The sequence below is a fragment of the Octopus bimaculoides genome, chromosome 1, assembly GCF_046866305.1.
Source record: "Octopus bimaculoides isolate indiv1 chromosome 1, ASM4686630v1, whole genome shotgun sequence".
In the NCBI taxonomy this organism is placed as follows: domain Eukaryota; kingdom Metazoa; phylum Mollusca; class Cephalopoda; order Octopoda; family Octopodidae; genus Octopus; species Octopus bimaculoides.
Window position 1 is genome coordinate 18,901,860 of NC_142928.1, and position 25,000 is coordinate 18,926,859.

Genomic DNA, 25,000 nt, shown 5'->3' on the forward strand with positions numbered 1-25,000 from the left:
GGATGTATGCACATATGGATTCTGGATTTTACCTTATATAAAAATAATTGATTACTTTTCTCGATTTTATATTCACAATCATGAATTCTTTAGTATGCAGTTATCGACACACACACACACACACACACACACACACATACACATACATGCCCTTGTGCATATACTTACACATGTTCTTGCATAGACAGGGACATTCATAAATGTTCGTAGAATATACAAAAATCAAATAAGGTCTTGAATGATGTATATTCATTCATTCACCAATAGACATACACAGACACATTCACACAGATGTATACCGAGGGAGACATTACCACACCGACACAACATTCATAAAGGTAACATTTACAGAAACACAGACCCAACAGACATACATATACTCAAGGATTATACATACATACATACATACGTGTATACATGCCTAAATGCTTACATACATACATAAATACATACATACATACATACATAAATACATACATGCATGCATGCATACATTCATATATATACCTGCACATACACAAACATATATATATATAATATGTATAATGTTATATTATATTACATATATATGCATAATCACACACAAGCATACATGTGCATATATATACATATACACACACACATATACATACATATATGTATATATGTGTACGTGTATTTATATATGTATATATAGATATATATATATATATATATATATATATATATATATATATATATATATATATATATATATATATATATATTTTTATATATTATATATGTATATATATATGCACACATACAACATGGTAAACATGGGTGTAAAGTGAAGAATAAGTAGGAAAAAATTCACCCAATCTATATAAACTTGAGCTTATAAACTCCAAAAAGTGTGTGTTTTGTGAAAATTCAGTTTTCTGAAAAAAGTGTGGGAGGGGAACTGCAAAATATCAAGATATTTAAAAGGTTGAAATACATGGTGAGCAAATGTAAATTGTGTGGAATGCAACAAATGGGATTTGAAATGGCAATAAGGACATTTTTGTGTAGTACAGAAGTAGAGAGACACAAAGAACGGCAGGGGCTATATCAATAAGAATAACTCTTGGGTAGATTCTGATTTCTTCCGTTGTTTTTGGTTTTCTGGTGGGTTTTTCTTTTTTTTTTTTCACATCCATAATGTTAACAGGAAAACAGTTACTTTAGGCTTATAGTATTGCTTGTAAAAGATTTTATGAGTATTGTTGTGTAGAGGACTCTGTCTGTCTATCTATCTATCTATCTATCTATCCATTACTCTGTCTGTCTGTCTGTCTATCTGTCTGTCTGTCTGTCTGTCTATCTATCTATCTATCTATCTATCTATCTATCTATCTATCTATCTATCTGTCTATCTATCTATCTATGGATCTGTCTATCTGTCTATCTAACTATCTACACCCGTTAAAAGGAGGGCTGGGCATGCCGTGGTTGATGATGCGCAGACACGCGCTGAGACTGCAACATTTCTGGCTCTATGTAGACAACGGTGAACAGGTGTGGTCACCGTTTGTGAGGCGCACTTTCCCGCAACTTGTCTCCATGACTGAACTGCAGTCGTGGATAAAAAGTGGCTGAGGATTGGTGAATGGCACCACAAGTGTCGCGTTGCTCTCGAGCAACTATGCCGTCCCGAGTCAACCTTGAGCGACTGCAACACAACCAAAGCATTCTGTAGAGGATTAATGGAGGGGAGGTATGATGACGATCTCGGGGCGAACCTGGGCATCGACGAGGAATACCATATTTTCTAGTTTCTTTTTGAAGGTTGGATTTTTCAGCGTGTAGCTGTTGCTTTGTACTTTCTGTTGGCTTTCTATTGTGCTTTATGAAGATCTTGCTCTTTTTATCAAGTAATGGCATTAGAATTGATGCATTGAATTCGATCCAGTCCTCCTTGGAAAGTCGATCCGTTCCAAAGGCCCGCGATGCAGAATCATATATTGATGATTTCATGTCGTTCCGCATGTCATCAGGGGATGAGCAATTTAAGTTTTGAAGCTGTTCTTCAACATATTCATAAAATTTGGTTCTCATCGCTGGATCTTGGGTGTTTTTTGTGTTGATCTTAGATTTCTTTAGGTTTGTGGCTCTTGGTGTTTTCTTTGTGACCATCTTTACCTTGGCTATAACCAACAGATGATCTGTGTTACAGTCTGCATTGTGGAAGGATCTTGCTTGCTTCACAGTGTTGACATCATTCTTTCTGACGATGTCGAAGTCAATCTAGTGCCAATGACCTGATCTTGGTTGGCACCAAGAAACTTTATGCCAGTCTTTGCCATTGTAGAAGGTGTTTGCAATGCACAGGTTGTTATTTGTACAGAATTCTAAGAGTCTCTTGCCATTCTCATTGATTTTCCCCAGTCCAAAATGTCCAAGGCAGTTGGGCCATGCTTGGTGATCAGTGCCTACTCTTGCATTGAAATCGCCCATGAGAAAGGGTTGGTCTGCCTTTGGGACACTGTTGATCACATCCTGAAGTTCCTTGTAAAACTGATCTTTCTTCTCATTTTCTGATGTTAGAATCAGAGCATAGGCACTAATGAGATGGGCCCTTCCAGTTTTAGTCCCCACTTCCATGATAGTGATGTGCTGAGTACTGATCTTGTTCAGCTATCTGTTGTGTACTTCAAACCCCACACCATGGATTCTCTTCTCATCTTCCCCAAGGTCCTTCCAGAAGAAAGTGTGATTTCTTTCCCTAATGGAACCAGAGTCAGCAAGTCTTGTCTCTTGCAGGGCAGTGATGTCTACATTCAGCCACGTGAGCTCCCTGTCATTGATTGTCGTTTTTCTGATGTCCTCTGTTTTATCCAGGTCGGTAATATCCATTCCGGTTGTCATTGTTCTGATATTCCAGGTCGCCAGTTTCAATGGGGGTCAGTTTCAATTTTCTTCCCCTTTTGCCAGGTGCTGGACTTTACGTCTGCTTTTTGGTTTTTGTCCTAGCTCCATACACCCTTAGCAGTGGACAGACATGGTGGATCAGCACCTTACTGACTGGGGACTGCCCAGTTTTAAGACAGGCGGTAGCTGATCAACGCAATTGAATAATCACATCTCACTTCACCAAATAAGGATGTCTTATAACCTGTGGTGGTGCCAGTCCCGTGTTGTTTCCCTTGCCCGTTACAGAAAGGATGAAGTGTTCTCTCCATATGCTCTCTTCTTTTTTCTTTTTTTTTTGCAACATCCTTCCAAAAATTCTAAGTCCTTGGCTAAGCTAAATGCCTGGGCTCTGAATTTATGAAGAACGTGCCTTACCCAATATGTATGTATATATGCCTATATATATATTTTATTTATATTATTATATGATTCAACACCACACATCCATTTCCAAGTAAGTTTATACTCGACTGGAGAAAGAAAACTCTGAATGCCCTGTCTGTGTTTTCTTTGTATCGTCCCTCTGGATGTTTTGTCCCTTTCCTGTATTACCTAACTGTCTGTATGTTTTGCGTTCTTGTCCCATTTTGTATTATATATATATATATATATATATATATATATAAATACAAGTGGCTTCTACACAGTTTCTGTCTATCAAATTCACTAACAGAGCATTTGTCAGCTCAAGGTGCCACACACTGGGACTGAACTCAAAACGCAGTGGCTGCAAGACAAGCTTCTTAACCACACAGCCACCATGTCTGTGCCTGTCATTATATTTCTGAATTCGAAACTTACCAACGTTGTTCTGCCTTTCATCCTTTGAAGTGGTGGTGACGGTGGTGGGGGTGGTCAACAAAATCTTTACCTGGTGGGTACCAGATCAGTCTAATCCTCAACCCTCCTACTCGTACCCATTCACACAAATCCATACCCAGCCTCTCTAATAATATCCACCCACACAAATTCAAGGTCTCATATCTATGCTGAGGAAAAAAGTGTCAATTTGAAGTGTAAAAACAAAAAAAAATATATAAAAAAAAAAGAAATTTATGCTGTTGTCAGCTGAAACACCTTTTCTGAAGTTTTGTAGACATTACAGTGAAAACTGCAGGGAATCATAGCCTAGTTGAAGATGTACTAATTAAGCTACAAAGCTTTTATTATATACTTACCTCTTGCTCAATCACCCTTCTTATTATTTACTTCTCTTAATTAACAGTTTTGTCGTGTATGAATACATCTTTAATTACTTTAGCTTGCTTTGATGTAAAAATATTAAACTCATTATCAATGTCTTTATCTTTAAAAACAAAAATGTCTGCTAAACATAAATAAAAATGTTTCTTCTGCTTCTATTTCATCATAAAGATAGTAAATTTAATGTACTTTTGTTGTTGTTGCTATTATTATTATCATTATTATTATTATTATTATTATTATTATTATTATTATTATTGAGGTGGCAAGATGGCGGAATCATTAGCGCGTTGGATGGAATGCTTTGTGGTATTTTACCCTTCACTGCATTTTGTGTTCAAATTCCGCCGAGGTCAACTTTGCCTTTCATCCTTTTGGTGTTGATAAAATAAGTACCACTTGAGCACTGGGGTCAACATAATCGACTCATCCCCTCCCACAAAATTGCTACCCTTGTGGAAAAATTTGAAACCATTATTATAATTGTTACAATTAAGGTGACGAGCTGGCAAAATAATTAGCTTAGAGGCACTTTTTACAGTGTTTTTTTTTTTTTACTTTCTGAGGTCAAATTCCACTGAGGTCAATATTGCTTTTCAACCTTTCAGGATGGATAAAATAAAGTTTAAGTGAAGAAGTGAGGTTGATGTCATTGACCAACCTCCCCCACTTAAAATTGCTGGCCTTGCGCTAAAATTTGAAACAATTATTATTGTTTGTAAGGCAATAAGGTGACAGAATTGTTAGTACCTTGGACAAAATACATAGTGACTGCCTGAATGGCACCCATGCCAGTGGCACATAAAAAGTACCATTCGAGCCTGGTCGATTCCACTCCAATCGGACTGGCTCCCACGCCAGCGGCACGCAAAAAAGCACCATATGAGCATGGCTGATGCCAGTGCTGCCTGATTGGTCCCATACTGGTGGTATGTAAAAAGCACCATTTGAATGTGGTCATTGCAAGTACCGCCTGACTGGCTCCCGTGCCAGTGGCACATAAAAAGTACCATTCGAGCCTGGTCGATTCCACTCCAATCGGACTGGCTCCCACGCCAGCGGCACGCAAAAAAGCACCATATGAGCATGGCTGATGCCAGTGCTGCCTGATTGGTCCCATACTGGTGGTATGTAAAAAGCACCATTTGAATGTGGTCATTGCAAGTACCGCCTGACTGGCTCCCGTGCCAGTGGCACATAAAAAGCACTGTTTGAGCATAGTTGATGCCAGTGCTGTCTGATTGGCCCCAGTGCCAGTGGCATGTAAAAAGCACCATTCGAGTGTGGTCAATGCCAGTGCCAACTGACTGGCCCCCATGCCAGTGGAATGTGAAAAGCACCCCACTACACTCTTGGAGTGGTTGACGTTAGGAAGGGTATCCAGTTGTAGAAACTCTGCCAGATTAGATTGGAGCCTGGTGCAGCCATCTGGCTCACCAGTCCTCAGTCAAACCGTCCAACCCATGCCAGCATGGAAAGTGGATGTTAAACAATGATAATGATGACGATGATGATGCATTTCTTTTGCCAGTTTATATTCTGAATTTGTTGTAGTATGGTCAACTTTACCTTTGATCTTTCAGGGGTCAATAAAATAGGGACCAATCACGTTTCGGGATTGATGTAATCAACTAACACTTCATCTTAGAATCGCTGACCATGTTCTCTTTTATTCTCTTTTACTTGTTTCAATCATTTGACTGCGGCCATGCTGGAGCACCACCTTTAGTTGAGCAAATCAACCCCAGGACTTATTCTTTGGAAGCCTAGTACTTATTCTATCAGTCCCTTTTGCCGAACTGCTAAGTTATGGGGACGTAAACACACCACCATCGGTTGTCAAGCGATGTTGGGGGGGACAATCACAGACACACAAACATATACACACACATACATATAAATATATATATATATATATATATATATATATATATATATATATATACGACGGGCTTCTTTCAGTTTCTGTCTACCAAATCCGCTCACAAGGCTTTGGTCGGCCCGAGGCTATAGTAGAAGACACTTGCCCAAGGTGCCACGCAGTGGGAATGAACCCGGAACCATATGGTTGGTAAGCAAGCTACTTACCACACAGCCACTCCTGTGCCAAAATTTGAAACAATTACTATTATTATTATAAAGACAGTAAAAGCCGGTGAGCTGGCTGAAACATTAGCACCCCGGGCGAAATGCTTAGCATTATTTCGTCTGTCTTTACGTTCTGGGTTCAAATTCTGCTGAGGTCGACTTTGCCTTTTATCCTTTCGGGGTCAATAAATTAAGTACCAGTTGCATACAGGGGTCGCTCTAATCGACTGATCCCCTTCCCCAAAATTTCAGGCCTTGTGCCTTTAGTAGAAAGGATTATTATAAAGACTGAGCTAGCAGGATTGTTTGCTTATCAAACAAAATGCTTGGTAGAATTTCTTCTTGCTCTTTATGTTCTGAGTTCAAATTCTGCTAAGCTCAACTTTTCCTTAACGTACCAATGAAGTATTACAGCTGGTGTCATTAACTTGTCTCATCTCTCAAAATTGCTGGCCTGGTGCTAAAATTGGAAACCACTATTATTATTGCTTGCTGAGTGGTTGGTGTTAGGAAGGGCATCCAGCTGTAAAAAAATCCTGCCAAAACAGCCACAGAAGTTTAGTGCAGGCTTCGGCCAGACTGGCTCTTGGCAAACCGTTCCACCCATGCTAGCATGAAAGGCAGACATTAAACGATGATGAGGACAATGATGATGATGATGATGATGTGGTATTAGAAAGGGCGTCCAGCTGTAGAAACCATGCTAAAACAGGCAATAGAGATTGAAGCTGTTCTCTGGCTTGTCAGCTTCAGTGATGCCATCCAACCCATGCCAGCATGGAAAACAGATGTTTAAAGATGGTGGTGGTGGTGGTAGTGGTGATGATAATGATGATGATGAAGTGGTGAGTTGGCAGAATTGTTAGAGCATCAGACAAAATACATAGCAGCATTTTCCTCTGTCTTTGTGTTCTGAGTTCAAATTCTGCTGAGGTCAGCTCTGCCTGTCATCCTTTCGATGTCACTAAAACGAGTATCAATGGTGCACTGGGTAGATGTGATTGACTAGCCCAGTGGTTCTCAACCAGTGTCCATATGGACCTTGGGGCTCCTTATGACCCTTGGAGGTCCACATAAGATGTTGTTGTTAAAATTTATGAGTAATAAGATTGGCTGTACTTCAAAAAATACTCAAAATATTTTAACAAATTTTTTTTATACAATTCCAAATAATATTTAATTATAAAAATATAATGGGATTTTTTTGACACACGGGTCCAGTAGAGTAAAATAGGAATTAAAGGGGTCTATAGGCAAAAAATAGTTGGGAACCACTGGCACTAGCCCTTCTTGAAACTTTCAGGATTGTGCCAGTAGTAGAAAGAATTATTATTATTATTATTATTGTTCAGTAGTTTTATTTTTATAATGTGCTTTCACTTCACTACCGAGTGCAGCTCTGTGCGCCTTGGGTATGTGCTGTGGTTTGCTGTGGTGCTCTTATGTTTACTGTATTGAAAGTGTTTTGCGTAGAATGTGTGCAGTACCCAGTAGTGCAATTTTCTGTATGTTATATATATTTGTAAGTCCTGGTGTTTTTGTTATGTATTTGTCTGAATATTTTTTTATTATACCTAAGGCACCTACTATAATAGGAATTGTTTCTGCTTTTAGATTCCACATTCGAGTTATCTATTATTATTATTATTATTATTATTATTATTATTATTATTATTATTATTATTATTTTTATTATCATGTGATAAAGGTGGTGAGCTGGCAGAATCATTAGCATACCAGGTGAAATGCTTAGTGGTGTTTCATCTGTTTCATGTTCTGAGTTCAAATGTCACCGGGGTCGACTTTGCCTTTCATCCTTTCGGGGTTGATAAATTAAGTACCAGTTACACACTGGGGTCGATGTAATCTACTTCATCCCTTCCCCCAAATCTGAGGTCTTGTGCTTCCAGTATAAAGGATTATACTCTTTTACTTGCTTCAATCATTTGAATGCGACCATGCTGGAGCACCGCCTTTAATATTAGATTATTATAGATTCTTCTTCTTCTTCTTCTTCTTCTTCTTATTATTATTATTATTCTTCTTCTTCTTCTTCTTCTTCTTCTTATTATTATTATTTTTATTATTATTATTATTATTATTATTATTATTATTATTATTATTATTATTATTTTTATTATTATTATTATTATTATTATTATTGTTGTTATTATTATTATTGTTATTATTATTATTATTATTATTATTATTATTATTATTATTATTATTATTATCATCATTATCATTATTATTGCTACTGTTGTTGTTTTTTGTTGTTTTTCCAGTCATCAGACCCTCTTAAGCAGTACCTGCAGAGGAATATGGCCACACTTCAACAGTGCTTGCATGAATCAGTATACAGTCTAATGGTACAAGAACTTTGGCAGACTTCCATCCAGATCATGGAACAACAGATGATGGTTGGCGTAAGTAAACAAACACACAACTAGTGTGGTGGTCCTGTCCCTGGTGGTCCACCAAACCACTTAGAGACCCCGCCATCTCTTCTTCAACAACAACCAACACACAGCAACTGTAATAATTCTGTTGGGACATGACATATAACATGTAACTCTAGCTAACCCAGGATGGTAATAGTTTAAACAGGAAGAATGAATTTATTGTAAATTGATAGCTGTGGAAATGTAGCTGGGCTAAAAGCAGAAATATTGATTCAAGTACGATTTTGCTGTTATTTATGGTGACTGGATTTTAAAATATCAGTTACATCCATTGCAATGGAATGCCCCTTAAAATGAAAGGAGTCAGAAAGAAACTATTGTTTTAGGGAATAAGGACGCAGAGTGTATATCATCATCATCGTCATCGTCGTCATCATCATCATCGTCACCGTCATCATCATCATCATCACCATCATCATCATCATCATCATCACTATTATCACCACCATCATCATCATCATCATCATCATCATCATCACCACCATCATCATCATCATCATCATCATCATCATCATTGTCGTCATCAACATTTAACATCCATGCTCTATGCTGGCATGGGTTGCATGTATATATATGTGTGTGTGTGTGTGTGTGTGTATAAATATATATATATATATTCTCTGTTGTGTGTGTATATATATATTTGTGTGTGTGTGGGTGTATGTGTATAAATATATATGTAAATATATACACACATTCATATACATATATGAATGTATATATAAATATAGATATATATGCATATACACAAAGACACACACACACACACACATATATATACATATACATACATTACATACATACATATGTATACACATACACACACACATGCACACATGCACATACACACATACATATACACACGTGCACACACACGCATGCACACACACACCCACATACACGCACATACTCACATATATCGAACTTTCTATTTTAAATTCTGTTTTCTCAACTACCCTGGGTAGGTGGGTGGTTCTGAAAATGTTTTTTTCAGAAACATTACAGCAGCTATTTTTATAGCTTGTGTCTTTCCAGCGACAAACACTAAATGAGAAAAATGAAGTAACATGCCTTACCTAAAGAAACAACACAATGACAGCCAAGCAAATAAGAGATAATCTATGATCTCATTTGATTGACTAGAAATAACAGTTGAATTTATGTATTCCGCTCTACCATCTTACAAACAAAAAAAAAGTGGGGACTTATTAAATTTCGTTGTGTCTTGGGAGGGTCATTATGCCAATAATAAACACATGCACTGGTTCTATTTCACTTCTTCATTATTTATTTGTCAACTGGTTGACTATGATGTTGAGTTAAATACATTAAACTATAGTGGTTCTCAGGTAGCAAATTGGCTGAGTGGTTAAAGGATTGGATAGGATAATTTGTGGTATGTGTTCCAGGTTTCTGTGCACTGAGTTCAAATCCTGCCAAGGTTGACTTTATTTTCCATCCTTTGTGGGTTAATAAACAAGTTATGCCATTTCTCAGGAATGAAATTTATGAAATTGTTAAAAGCATCAGACACGATGACTTGTGGTATCTGTTTTAGCTTTTGACTACTTTCTGAGTACAAATCCCATGTATTGGCATCACTAGAAAAAAACCCCTAAAAAACTAAAAGTGACACTGCTGTTAGTTTGATAGGTGTATAATAACAGCAATTGCATAACCAATAGAAGCATAACTTTCTTGATTTGATTCAAAAGTGATCATAATATAATAGGATGCATTATTCTGTAAGGAGCTTAGGGCTGGTTTCTTAGTCTCTCTGGCATAGATATTCCTCTCACTGAAAGGGATGCTGGCCCATAGCAGGATTACTCACGTTTACCAGCTGAGTGTACTGGAGCAATGTGAAATAAAGTGTTTTATTCAAGAACACAATACACCGTGCAGTCCAGGAATTGAAACCACAATCTTGTGATCATGAGTCCAACACTCTGACCACTAAGTTACGTGCCTCCATTAGCATAATATGATATTAAAGTAAAAATTGGAGCTCTGTGTCTCAGCAAAGTTTTCCATCATGTCTGATCCAATTGAATTATCCAACCTATGGAATACAGGTGTCTCAAGCAAACACCCTTTGATAATATGTGCAATGTTTTGCTAATTGTATTTAATTGCCAGAAGACCTGGCAAGCTAAGTGAGACCATAACCCGTGGCCTATTCCAGGGGTGTAACCAGCCCACTTATGTGTACCTTTCCTTCATTGGACACTAAACTCTGCTTGCGAAGACCTGTTAAGGCAAGTGGAATCAAAATCAAATCAAATACGCAAATTCGATGACTGGCACCTGTGCCAGTGGAGCACTAAGAGCACCATCCGAGCGTGATCGCTGCCAGAGCAGCTGTCTGGCTTCTGTGCCGGTGGAATGTAAAAAGCACCATTTGAGTGTGATCGTTACCAGCGTCGTCTTACTGGCACTTGTGCTGGTGACACGTGAAAAAACATTCGAGCGAACTATGTGGTTGGCAAGCAAGCTACTTACCACATACACACACACACACACACACACACACACACATATATATAGAGAGGGAGAGAGATAGAGAGAGTATAAGATTTTGTTGCCCACTATCTTTTCATGTAACATTTGCCCATGTAGCATACAATGTGGTAACACAGTACTTTAGCCATGAGTTAGATCGATAGATAGAAAGATATATATATATATATATATATATATATATATCATCATCATCGTTTAACGTCTGCTTTCCATGCTAGCATGGGTTGGACGATTTGACTGAGGACTGGTGAAACCGGATGGCAACACCAGGCTTCAATCTAATTTGGCAGAGTTTCTACAGCTGGATGCCCTTCCTAACGCCAACCACTCAGAGAGTGTAGTAGGTGCTTTTACGTGTCACCCGCACGAAGGCCAAGAGAGAGAGAGAGAGAGAGATTCTTTCTGTTTTCTTGGCTTGATCAGCATTAAAGTAAAATGTTCTTCAACAAACTTTCCTCCATCTCTAAACTGGAAGCTACATACATTTTGTGAAACTTTGGGCCATTTTTCTCGATGACAAAAATGTGTGAAAGGTCACTCAGCTAGAGGTCTAATTGAATAACAAAGTTCTAGCAGGTCATATATATATATATATAGAGAGAGAGAGAGACACACACACACACACACACACGCATGGATGTATATATATATATATATATATATATATATATATATATATACACACATATACATATATATACTTACATACACATAATTATATAAATACGTATATATATATATATATGTGTGTGTGTGTGTGTCTTTGCGTGTGTGTGTATATACATCATCATCTATATATATATAAATCTCATATATATACATATATATATATATATATATATATATATATATAAATCTCTGTTGATTAATTCTTGTGTATTTTAGATAAATTTTTGATGAAGCTCACAACCGATTCTCTTGTTTGGTGATAGATTCTTAAAACTAATGAATATTGACCTGATTATTAATTCTGAATTGGTGTGAGGCCTTAACGTCCCCTGAGGGGCAAAGAGGGGATTGATGATAAATACAATAACAACAACATCAACAACAACAGCAATAATAATAATGGTGGTGACGATGATTGATGATGATGGTGGCGGCAGTGGTGGAAGCAGAAAAGAGGGAGGTGGTGATAGTGATGGTGGTGGTGATAGTGATGGTGGTGGTGATGGTACTTCTGTGAGAGCTGATTGTTTTATAGCTGTTGGGATAGATGTTTAACCTCTTAAGTAGTCTCAACTATGACACGACTGCCCCATTATTCTAACCTCTAATGGAAAACCAAAGCAGCAGACACACTTATTTATTGGCCAAACATGTGTGAGAGACATGAAAACGTTACCAGCCTATATATACTTTAACCTTATTAGCAACTATAAACTCAGCAAGATCTTTTATATTGAATTGATCATTAATAGATTTTTATCAATAACCAATCAGAAATGAATCAATGCTGTATCTATAGTCTGGTATTAAAAGTAGGAGTTGGTGGTACCATGAGACAGAGTAACAGTGATTTTTGCCTTTATTTCTAATATAATTTGTGTTAATGTAGACCATCATTTGCTTTCCAAATTGCACTTTCTTTATCATCAATCTGCTGGCTATCCAACCGATTCTGATGATGATTTTAATCGTTAATTTGACTACTCTCAGAACAAGCATGGCTGTATGATTAAGAATTTGCTTGAGAATCATACGATGTGGAGTTCAGAGCTAGTGTGTGGCTGCTCTGGCAAATGTCTTCTACTCTAGCCATGGGCTGACTAAAGTTTTGTACAGACAAACTGAAAGAAGTTCATTTGTAAACATACATATGTGCATACATACATACATACATGATGATGGCTGTCCACTCGTGACCGAGGAAGACCATTGCTGACTTTCAGGAACATTGTGCGCTCTAGGACTAACTTATATTTTGCATTAGCGGCTCCGTTGGTGGCTAGGACCTAGTGCAGGCTCAACGGCTATCCAGCAATAGCACAGGTACACAGAAATTCCGGGATGGTGTCCGGCGTGCTGAAAGACCCCTGGGAGTGAGGCACCCCTCAGCTTTTGTTGAAGCATGTCTCTAGGAGAAGGTCACTCTGATATAAAACCAGATATGCAAGGAATGACATACATACATGCATACATACACTAAAGGAAATATAGACCTTGAAACTCTCTGCATTCAATAAAACAGTGGCCCACAATGTGTTTGCAGTGCCAGTACTCATACCAACGTTTGGGCTGCTTGACTGGATGCTTGATGAAATCTGAGCCATTGATGTGAAAACCTGGAAGATACTAACCAGCACACATAATTTCCAAATCAACAATGACATTGTCTGCCTCTGCCTAAAACAAAAACATGTATGTATGTGTGTGTGAACACACACATACACACATATACACACATACATATGTACTTCCGTATATATTTGTATGTATGTATGTTTGTGTCTCCTTGTCTTGATATCACACAATTTCTATAAACAAACCTCACAGTCTTACAAATGGTTTTTCAAATTTCTAGTCTTCTGTGAAAACATGTCCTCTCATGGGAAAATATTAACTTCCTTGGAAACAGGTGAAAGTTGGTGACAGGAAAGGCATTCAGCCATGGAGCAGCAGACATTAAAACGATCATGATTCTATCAGTGCTAGTGACTAACCTATTTATAGTGGTCACTATCCTACCAATTTCACTGACTGTTCTACCAATTACACCGACTGTCTTGCTAATTCTTGTAACTAATCTATCAATTCTGTTGATTATTTTTATAACTCTGCTATCAATTTTGCTGTCTTTTCAATATTTATGTCTGTTCCATAAATTCTAGTGTCTATCACAGTTATACTTCAAACTATCTTATCAGTCAACTGACTGTTCTACAAATTCTAGTGATAGTACTACCAATTCTGTTGACTAACCTAGCACTTCTGATGGCTACCTTACCAGTTCATCTGATTATGCAATTGCTTGAGTGACAGTTCTACATTTAAATGGTTATCCTACCAATTCTGAAGACTATTCTCCAATTCTACTAACTAGCCGACTAATTTTATTGATGGTCCTTCTAATTCTAATGGCTATTCTTATTTATTAAGTAATGTCTAGCAATATACAATGAAGTAATTTTAAAACTATGAACTCCAAGGGGGGAAGCATTATCTTAGGAGATGCAGAGTAGAGAGGGGTAAAGTATGAGAAAGAAAGGCCATAACAGAATAGATTTCTTGCTGTAGGAAATATAATATATTTGTGTGTGTATATATAATAATAACAATAATGATAATCTGTTTTCGACGATGCCTTCGGGTTTACTAATAATCAGAGCAAAAAATTGGTACTACCACAAACCTGAAGGCATCGTTGAAAATAAAAATGCAAAGTTCCTATGGGATTTTATGATTCAGTGCGACCATGGGATAGAGAATACGAAAGCAGACATAGTGTTAATTGAGAAAGAAAACAAACTATGCTGTATCTTAGATATAGCATGCCCAGCCTACAACAAGGTATGTGATAAGGAAGAAAGAAAAGTCGAGAGATATGACAGGTTAGCATGGGAAGTTAAGCAGTTGTGGTCGGTGAAAATGGTAGTAGTAGTACCAATAATTGTCGGAGTCCTGGGAACAGTGAGCAAAAACTCGAGAAGTACGTGGAACAAATAGGGGCTGCAATAAGGGTGGAGCACTTGCAGAAAACAGCATTGCTTGGAACCGCCCGAATACTCCGGAAGCTGCTTGGAAAATAAGAGATGTTACCTTAGTTCACTGTAAGTGAACAGCTGACACTGCAGTACGTCTCCAGCATTAGAAGCTGTGCAAAGGCAATAATAATGATAATAATAATAATAATAATAATAATAATAATAATAATAATAATAATAATAATAATGATAATAATAATAATAATGATAATGATAATGAACTTATTGTGTACAGTGGTCAGGTGCAATATAATTCATCAGTAAAAGTAACCAAAACTGCATGAACAGTACTTAGAGTAATGCACAAGAAGTTGACAGTAATTAAGTCTTTAAAAAATGGTGGGGTGGCACCAGGTGTATTGCTGGTGAATTTCAGGAAGCATGGAAGTTTTGAAGGATGCAATGTCCTGACAACCAGCTACTAATGTGCATAGTTTATTCTCTGCTTCAGGAATTCTGAACATGAAAAAAATGTTTCTGAAAGACATGGGTGTTGTGTTGTTTTTTGATTTTGTAAGCATATATGTGCAGGCATGGCTGTGTGGTCGAATTCAGTATTGAAAAGTGGCCCGACCCAGACCCATCGTTTTGCTTGAGAGAAGCGAAAGCTATATCGGGCGAAAAAACCTAAGAGGACGAGTGCCTCATATTGTGTAATGAAAAATCGTAAGAGGCAAATGCCTTAATTTATGACTTTTTATGTACGAGGTTCATAGCCTCAATGTGAAAATTTAATTTTATAAAGAACAGTGTTATAGAGAAGCAAAGTTCGGCGGGCGGCTTTTGCCTTCTCTCATTATACCATCATATTTATCATCCATTTCATCTCATTAATGTTTTTGTCCAGCCCGTAGCTACTCTCTGTGTACTGCCTTTATGGCAAATTGAAATGAAATAAAGTAGCTTGCTTACCAACTGCATGGTTCTAGGTGGCACCTTGAGCAAGTGTCTTCTACTAAAGCCTTGGGCTGACCAAAGCCTTGTGAGTGGATTTGGTAGACAGAAACTGAAAGAAGCCTGGGACTGGCTCTTGTGCGGGTGGCACATAAAAGACATCATTTTGAGCGTGGCTGTTGCCAGTATCACCTGACTGGCCTTCGTGCGGGTGACACGTAAAAGCACCCTCTACACTCTCTGAGTGGTTGGCGTTAGGAAGGGTATCCAGCTGTAGAAACTCTGCCAAATCAGATTGGAGCCTGGTGTTGCCATCCGGTTTCACCCGTCCTCAGTCAAATCGTTCAACCCATGCTAGCATGGAAAGCAGACATTAAACGATGATGATGATGATGATATATATATATGGGTGTGTGTGTGTGTCCACCATCACTTGACAACTGATGCTGGTGTGTTTACATCCCCGTAACTTAGCAGTTTGGCAAAATAGACCAATAAAATAAGTACTAGGCTTACAAAGAATAAGTCTTGGGGTCGATTTGTTCAACTAAAGGCGGTGCTCCAGCATGGCCGCAGTCAAATGACTGAAACAAATAAAAGAATTGTATGTGGAAAGACCTTTGCTGCAGAAATTAATTGAAATTGCCTGGGAGTATTATTTTACCAACAAAAAAATCCTTAATTTTAAACTCATTCATATATCAGTGATCCCCTTGACAGTTTAATTTAAACATTCCTTAATCATTTTGTGACCACATTTTAAATGAAATACACTGTTTGAAATAATTTCAAAAACAACAAAGAATTCAGTAAGATTTAAAAAAAAATAATTAACTTTTCCATTTATTGGTGTTTGTTGTCAAGAGACCTATGGTCGAAGCCATTCCATCTGTGAACATCCCTAAATTAATCAATGTATCCTTTATTTACTTTATTTACAATCATGAGTGCAATACCTTAGAGTTTAGGGTATGGCACTCATGATTGTAAGATCGTGGGTTCAATTCCCAGATTGGGTACTGCTTTGTGTTTTTGAGCAAAACACTTCATTTCACATTGCCCTCGTCCACTCACCTGTAAATAAGTTCAAGCAATAACTAGGAAGTTAACTCTTTGATGGACTAGCATCCTGTTCAGTCGGGTGTGAAGTAACTTCAGTCAATTATATGCCATGAAAACTGAGTTAAGCCTTGGCTTTATGGGTCCCAGTGATCAGAAAAAACAGAAGTAGAAGGATGTGTTGTGAGGGAGATTTCATTGCCAGTCATTTCTAGCAGGTTGAATGATTGCATAGAAGTTGTCTTATTGGTTTATTAAGTCAGTGTATGCAACTGCACAAAAGGTTTCTGTATAAAATTATGATGCAAGATTTTCATTTAAATATAAGGAGTGGCTGTGTGGTAAGTAGCTTGCTTACCAACCACATGGTTCTGGGTTCAGTCCCACAGCATGGCACCTTGGGCAAGTGTCTTCTACAATAACCTCGGGCCGATCAAAGCCTTGTCAGTGGATTTGGTAGACAGAAACTGAAAGAAGCCCGTTGTATATATGTATGTATGTGTGTGTGTGTGTGTATATATGTTAGTGTGTCTGTGTTTGTCCCCCCAACATCGCTTGACAACCGATGCTGGTCTGTTAATGTTCCCGTAACTTAGCAGTTCGGCAAAAGAGAATGATAGAATAAGTACTAGGCTTACAAAGAATAAGTCCTGGGGTCGATTTGCTCGACTAAAAGGGTGGTGCTCCAGCATGGCCGCAGTCAAATGACTGAAACAAGTAAAAGAGTAAAAGAGAGAGTAAAAAAGTATAGATGTAAGCATGGTTGTGTGGTTAAGGAGTTTCCTTCCGGACTATGTGGTTTCAGGTTCAGTCCCACTGCATGGCACTTCAAGCAAATGTCTTCTATTATAGCTATAGGCCAACTAAGGTCTTATGAGTGGATTTGGGAGATGGAAACTGATTGAAGCCAGTTGTGTGTGTGTGTGTGTGTGCATGCGCGTGCGCATATGTGTGTGTGTGTGCGTGCGCGTGCACATATGTGTGTGTGTGTGTGTGTTTGTATGTGTGTGTGCATGTCGCTGTGTGAATGCTTGTATCTCTTTGTCTTGATACTGCTTGATAGTTGTTAATGAATATTATTCAATTCTAATATTCTGCGGGAATGTGTCTGGCCATGGAGAAATATTACCTTGCTTGGAAACAGGTAAGGGTTGGTGACGGGAAAAGCATCCAGCTGTAGAAAATCTGCTTCAATAAACTCCATCTGACCCATAGAAGCATGTAAAAGTGGACAGTCAAATGATGATGATAAATATTCTGATACAATTTCTGAATCACAGAACAAGCGATGGTCTCATGGGTTGGTGGTTTGGAATCATAGCAGGGCATTAATGTCAAATCATAAAAACTTTTGTTTAATTGTGAAGGCATTGTTGTTTTCTATTCTGATTTTGTTGCTTTTCCTTTATCTATTCTGTTGTATAACCATAGAACTGTTTCTTTTTCCCATTCTACACAGCAACTTCCTGATTATTACCAGATACTGTATCGGGTAAGTAAAATTAATTCATCTTTTCTAATTCTTTAGTATTTTTATTCTTTGCAGTGAAGGCCAGTTGGTCCCTCCTACGTTCAAATGCATGTATATATAGAGTCTACGCTACATATAACCCCACACCAATCAGAGACAAAATAGATGATAAAAGAAAAATATATACCGTAAATCCTCGAGTATAACCCGCACTTTTTTCCCAAAATTTAAAGGTCAAAATTTCTAGTGCGTACTATATACGAGGTTAAAAATGAAAAATATTTTCTAAGCAAAATTTTTTAAGTGATAAATATGTAAAGGCAATTTACTTAATATTTATTTTTCACTGACGTTATTACTGTTATTTCTTAATTTTCTGCAAATGCACAAAAAAGCTACATGTTTGCATTATGTTATATATACAATAATAATAAAGGACGTTACCATATATACGTTTACAAACCAAGGACGTTATATAGACCTCCTTGACTCAAGTTAGAGAAGGGGTGTGTATTATACACAAGGTTTACGTTTTTCAGAGGTACAGCCCCCTAAAAATCCCCTGTGTATTATACTCAAGGGAGGATTATACTCGAGGATTTATGGTATGTAGTGAAGAGATGAAATTAGAGAGAACAGTTGGTCATTAAAGTAGAATGAAAGCTGGCACTGAACTATGGAAAGGAATGCGTGTTCTAAGTCAGGGTTACCAATTTGTAGGCAACCGTGCAATAGTAGTGTCTTTAGTAGTCAGAGTGCTGGAATCATGATCGTAAGATTGTGGTTTCAATTCCTTGACCCGGTGGTGCATTGTGTTTTTGAGCAAAGCACTTCATTTTCTGCTTTTCTGGTCCTCTCAGTTGTCAAAAATGAGTAATCCTGTGACACACTGGCATCCATCCTGGGTGAGTGGGGGGGGGGGGGGTATATACATCAGAGAGTCCGAGCAACCGGCCCTACAAGTCTATATGACTTGGGAAGGACCTTTATTTTTTGTATTCATTTATTGGTTTCAGTCATCAGATTGCAATCATGATCTATCATTTTCAATGATATAGATGATTATATTTACCCCAGCACATGACTAGTGACCAACAGTTAAGTCAGCTTCAGCTAAACTCAGAATATAAAGAACTGTAATCAAATACCACTAGGTATTTTGTTTGATGATCTACTGATTCTTCCACCAACCATTAATATGCATCTTCCTAAAGTTTTCTTAGGTTTTAGGCTTGCTACAAAACTTCTGACTCATTAATCTGGATATTATTCTGGTTTCCATGCTGTATAAATAACCTAAAGTGTAATATTTCTCACTGAATAGGGCACCACCCTGTTTCAGGGTTAATCCTCAATTGTTGCTGGTACTACCTCTTAAACAGTAACCACAGCCCATTGTAGGGTTAACCATTAGTTGTTTTTGGTATTACCTCCTGAACAAGACTGCAGCCCATTGCAGGATTAACCATTAGTTGTTGCTGGTATTACTCATGGATGGTTCTCTAGCCCATTCTCATTTTCAGCAGAATAGACTGAAGCAACATTAAATGCATCTGGGGATTGAAACCATGTCCTTATGACTGTCAGTTCCATACCCTAGCCACTGAGCCATACACCTCTATATTTCTAAAGTACAACTTTGGATAGGAGGAATTTCAACCATGTTTCGTGGTCTGCTACCACAACAGCTCCTTTATAGGATCCAGTTAGCTCAAGACATCATCAGGAGGAACCACTTCCGGTTTCGGCCCCTACTCCTCTACCGTTTTGACGTGGTGCCCCCCCTCCCCTTTCGGAGGTGTCTTCAGCTCTGGTGTTGAGTGCATGTCTTCTGTTCCCTGGCCTTTTCGATGCAGCATCAATGAGTGTCAGTTCCATTTTGTCTTCATTTGTCAACAGATTTACCATTTGTTTACTATTTTAGTGGTGCCTCTCCTGAAGCCATTTCATTAGTGATGGGCTTTCCATGTCCAAGCATATGTAAACGTGCTATATACAAATGTAGAAACTTATATTTCAATAAATGGTACTTTGTGCACTTTTATCTAACACATCCACCCTCACATATATATGCAAACCAACCCATGCCAGCATGGAAAATGGATATTAAATGATAATAACAATGATAATGCTGACATATATAGGAAAGCATAAGAAGAAACTTAATACTTGAATACTGGCACAAATTATTGATATTTACAGAAAATCACTTACATGTTTGTTTAAAGGAACTATGGAATGCCAAACTGACGTAAGAAATTGGCTTTCTTGGCTTTCTATAATACTAACAAATCTTGTAGCCAAGTTTAGAAACACCCACTTGGCACAAAACTATAGACCTATTACTTGTCTAAACATTATGTAATATGTTGTAGATAAGTTGTTTAAATCAATTCCTTCTAAGACATTGCCAAAGCAACAAAATAAAAAGACAGGTGGGAAGATGTTGGAGTATGTGATGAAGAACATCTAGTCAATGCCATGCTGATTATGGTTTTATTATTGGAAGATGTTTGCTATTATTCTCTACCATTACTTGTTGGAATCATTACATTTGGTAAAAGTACCTGCTACCACTGATAGGCTTGCACAGGACCTGGTCAACAAGCTTCAGACTTTTAACTAAAAAGTGGGGTAATTGTTTCTGATATTGCAAATCTTTCTTTGGAATATTCCAAGTTGACATTTTTCCTGTGCTACCGCTTATTTTGGTAATAAATTCACGGTCATTTTTTTTTTGTAATTTTGTATAATATGCTAAGCTTTACAACAGCAAGAACCACAATGCATCCAAGATTTCTTTGTTGACAATCTTAAGATCTATTCTGGAAATATTTACAATGAACAGAAACACTGAACTCTATAACAATGAATTCAGTTGATATGGGGATGGGATTTAGCCAACAGAAATGCTTATACTGAATGAGTGAATGTGGGAAAATTACTTCTAAAATCAATAACCTTTACATCAATTGTCTTTCTGTTGCTCATGTTCCATACGATATGGGTTGCAAATACCAAGATATTGACAAAGAGGTATCATATAAAGGCACAGCGAACAAAGTTAGAATTGCAAAAGGATATTTTACACCAGGCTTAAGAAATATGGGAGTCAGGGTTTTATTCTGACAACAAAATAATATTTCTCAATGAATTTGTAGTATCTGCATTGGGATACATAGCTTGTCTATCGCAGAGATCCACTCTTTGGATATTAAAACCTGGAAGAACCTGATACTTATTGGAAGTCTTGTCAGAAATATATTGACAGGTTCTGTCTCAGAAGAAAAGATATGGCAAAAGGTTTAAGATCATTTCAAACAGCCTTTGAATTCTGTATGGTATCACTTGGACAGCATCCGCTTAACAACAACAACAAAAACATATAACTTAATTATATGTTCAAAAGTGAAGAGAACAACATTTCATGGACTGAAATTGAATTTTTAATAAGTGTTCAGTGACCCGGAACTACTGGACTAGCATACTCACACCCCATCAAAACATGGGGGAGAAGCACACTACATATGCTACCGACAAAAGATTATGCATGGGTATGCTTGCCATACACTGAAAGATAATGCTAATATTGGTTTCAAATTTTGGCACAAGGCCAGCAATTTTGGCAGGAGGATGTAAGTCAATGAACATTGAGCCCAGTGTTTAACTGGTACTTATTTTATCGACCCTGAAAAGGTGAAAGATAAAGTTGACCTCAATAGAATTTAAACTCAGAACATGGATGCAGACGGAATACCGTTAAACCTGTAGCATAGACTCTATATATACGTGCATTCGAACGTATCAGAGACCAACTTGCCTTCGGCCACTGTTTGGATCTCATTGTGTTCACTACTCTGGTTGGTTGGTGTTGACATAATTTGTCTCCTACTCTGTTGGGCCAACTGACTGCAGACAGCCAATCAGAGACTTTAGATAGCATCACGTGAACAACCTTTTTTGCACACTATTTCAAGCCTACTCCTTTCTACAAAAACCTAGCTTTTCCCTCAGTACAGGTCTTAGACATTTTTAGGTCTAGCCACTGACCACACAAGACACAGCCAGTTCCAGTGACGACACCACAGCAGCCACTTTGAGACTCAGCAACTTCGTCCAACAGCATTACAGCAACCTCCGTCTTCGTCACTACCATCATCTCTCTACATATATAGCTCAGCAAGCAACTCACCCAGGTTCCAAACACTTCTCTGCTGATCCCTAGTGAAATAATTCACAAACAGAGTAACATTGTTGTGCTCCTTCATCAACTCCTGAGATCAACCTTCACCACTATTTCCCATGTCTTCCTTGGTCTTCTTCATTCACCGGTTCCTTTCACACGAATGACCAGTCAATTTTGCACCCAACTCTCTTCATCCATATGCATTACCTGTCCACACCAGTATAACCACTCCTGTTGTATATCAACAACTGATTCATCTTTTACCTAATTTTTCTCTCAGCTCATCTTTACTTTGTCATTCATGCACACAAACATTACACAGAAAGCAGATCATACTTGCTTCACTTTTCTTTCCATCCTTAGCACATCTTCTACGTTCAGTGCTTATACCTCACTACCATGCAGCATCACAGTTCATACACAATGACCATTTACATCACATTTTGAAGGTTATGTTTCACATCATCTCCCCCTTTTCTCATCTCTATAGTTTTCTTACAATGCTGGTACCACATGAATAGCACTCTTGCCAGTTCTGTGTATAATGTACCCCTGCTGGTACCACATAAAAAGCACTCATGCCAGTTCTGTGTATAATGTACCACTGCTGGTACCACATAAAAAGCATCCATGCCAGTTCTGTGTATAATGTACCACTGCTGGTACCACATAAAAAGCACCCTTGCCAGTTCTGTGTATAATGTACCACTGCTGGTACCACATAAAAAGCACCCATGCCAGTGCTGTGTATAATGTACCACTGCTGGTATGAAATAAAAAGCACCCATGCCAGTGCTGGTACCACATACAAAGCACCCTTACCAGTGCTGGTACCACATGAATAGCACTCTTGCCAGTTCTGTGTATAATGTACCACTGCTGGTACCACATAAAAAGCACCCATGCCAGTTCTGTGTATAATGTACCACTGCTGGTACCACATAAAAAGCACCCATGCCAGTTCTGTGTATAATGTACCACTGCTGGTACCACATAAAAAGCACCCATGCCAGTGCTGTGTATAATGTACCACTGCTGGTACCACATAAAAAGCACCCATGCCAGTGCTGGTACCACATACAAAGCACCCTTACCAGTGCTGGTACCACATGAATAGCACTCTTGCCAGTTCTGTGTATAATGTACCACTGCTGGTACCACATACAAAGCACCCATGCCAGTGCTGTGTATAATGTACCACTGCTGGTAACACATACAAAGCACCCTTACCAGTCCTGGTACCACATAAAAAGTACCCTTGCCAGTTCTGTGCATAATGCACCACTGCTGGTACTACATAAAAAGCACCCTTGCCAGTTTTGTGCATAATGTACCACTGCTGGTACCACATAAAAAGCACCCTTGCCAGTTTTGTGCATAATTTACCACTGCTGGTACCACATAAAAAGCATCCATGCCAGTTCTGTGCATAATGTATCACTGCTGGTACCTCATAAAAACCACCCATGTTGGTGCCATGCAAAAGGCACCTGTGTCAGTGACACTTAAAGGAACCTGTGCTGGTGCAAACGTAAAAAGCACTGATGCTGATGTTATGTAAAAAGTATCCAGTACACTCTGCAAAGTGGTTAATATTAGGAAGGGCACCCAATCATAGAAGCCATACCTAAGCAGACAGTTGGAGCCTGGACAGCTCTTTGGCTGGCCAACTCCTGTCAAACTGTCCAACCACTTGCCAGCATGGATAACAGATGTTAAATGATGATAATGATGATGATGCCGATCTACTCTAACCGTTTTGTTCTGCTATTTATCACCTCCTCTTCCTTGACTGACTCCTATTTCCTTCACCTCCCCACCAAACTGATTTTTACCATTGGCCCCATACCCCACCACCTGGTTGCAATTTGTCCAGGGTGTTGCGCAGTAGGACTGAACCTGAAGCCATATCGCTGGAAAGCAAACTTATGCAGCCATGCTTGTGTACACTCACGCACACACACACAGATACTCACACACATGCGCGTGCGCGCATGCACATATATATTCATATATTCTCATATAAAACTAATTAATTTATATGTTGTGTGGTGTGTTTTATATAAAGGAAAAGCTGTTCTTTAAGATACATTGTCTTTCAAACCATCCTCTTAATATATTTAAAAAAAATATACTTTAATACTTTCTGTGTTTATGTCTTATATTTTCTTCTACTTTATTAACAAAATGTATAAACATTGTCCATTGTGTTCACATTTAAAGAGATCATTATTCATTATTAAGACTTGGTGTTAAAATTTATGTCTATATCCTTCTGTCTTTTCTTGTTTTAAATATACATATATATTGATTGTTAGTCTTGTCTGGAGATTTTAAAATTTCACTTCAAAATTTGCATACATTTCACTTCAAAAACATTTGACATATATGTTTCTGACATTATTGTTTGTTTGTTTCTTTTTATTTTTTTCTCACTACACATTCCCTCCTTTGTGATTCTGAAGCATCTCCGCACACTTCGCATCTTCTTCCTGAG

General features: G+C 38.0%; 1 protein-coding gene across 4 annotated transcripts in view; it reads left to right on the forward strand.

Annotated features, from left to right (window-relative positions):
* The window catches only part of LOC106867686 (protein unc-13 homolog D), a 467,325-nt gene that overhangs the window by 396,424 nt on the left and 45,901 nt on the right, over positions 1–25,000 (forward strand). For all 4 annotated transcript variants that reach the window (XM_089348935.1, XM_089348927.1, XM_089348922.1 and 1 more), the window contains 3 exons: positions 8,490–8,630; positions 18,306–18,338; positions 24,969–25,000. The exon at positions 24,969–25,000 is cut by the window's right edge and continues 124 nt beyond it. In XM_089348935.1, the coding sequence (XP_089205061.1) occupies positions 8,490–8,630; positions 18,306–18,338; positions 24,969–25,000 (206 nt within the window). The remainder of the gene's footprint in view (positions 1–8,489; positions 8,631–18,305; positions 18,339–24,968) is intronic.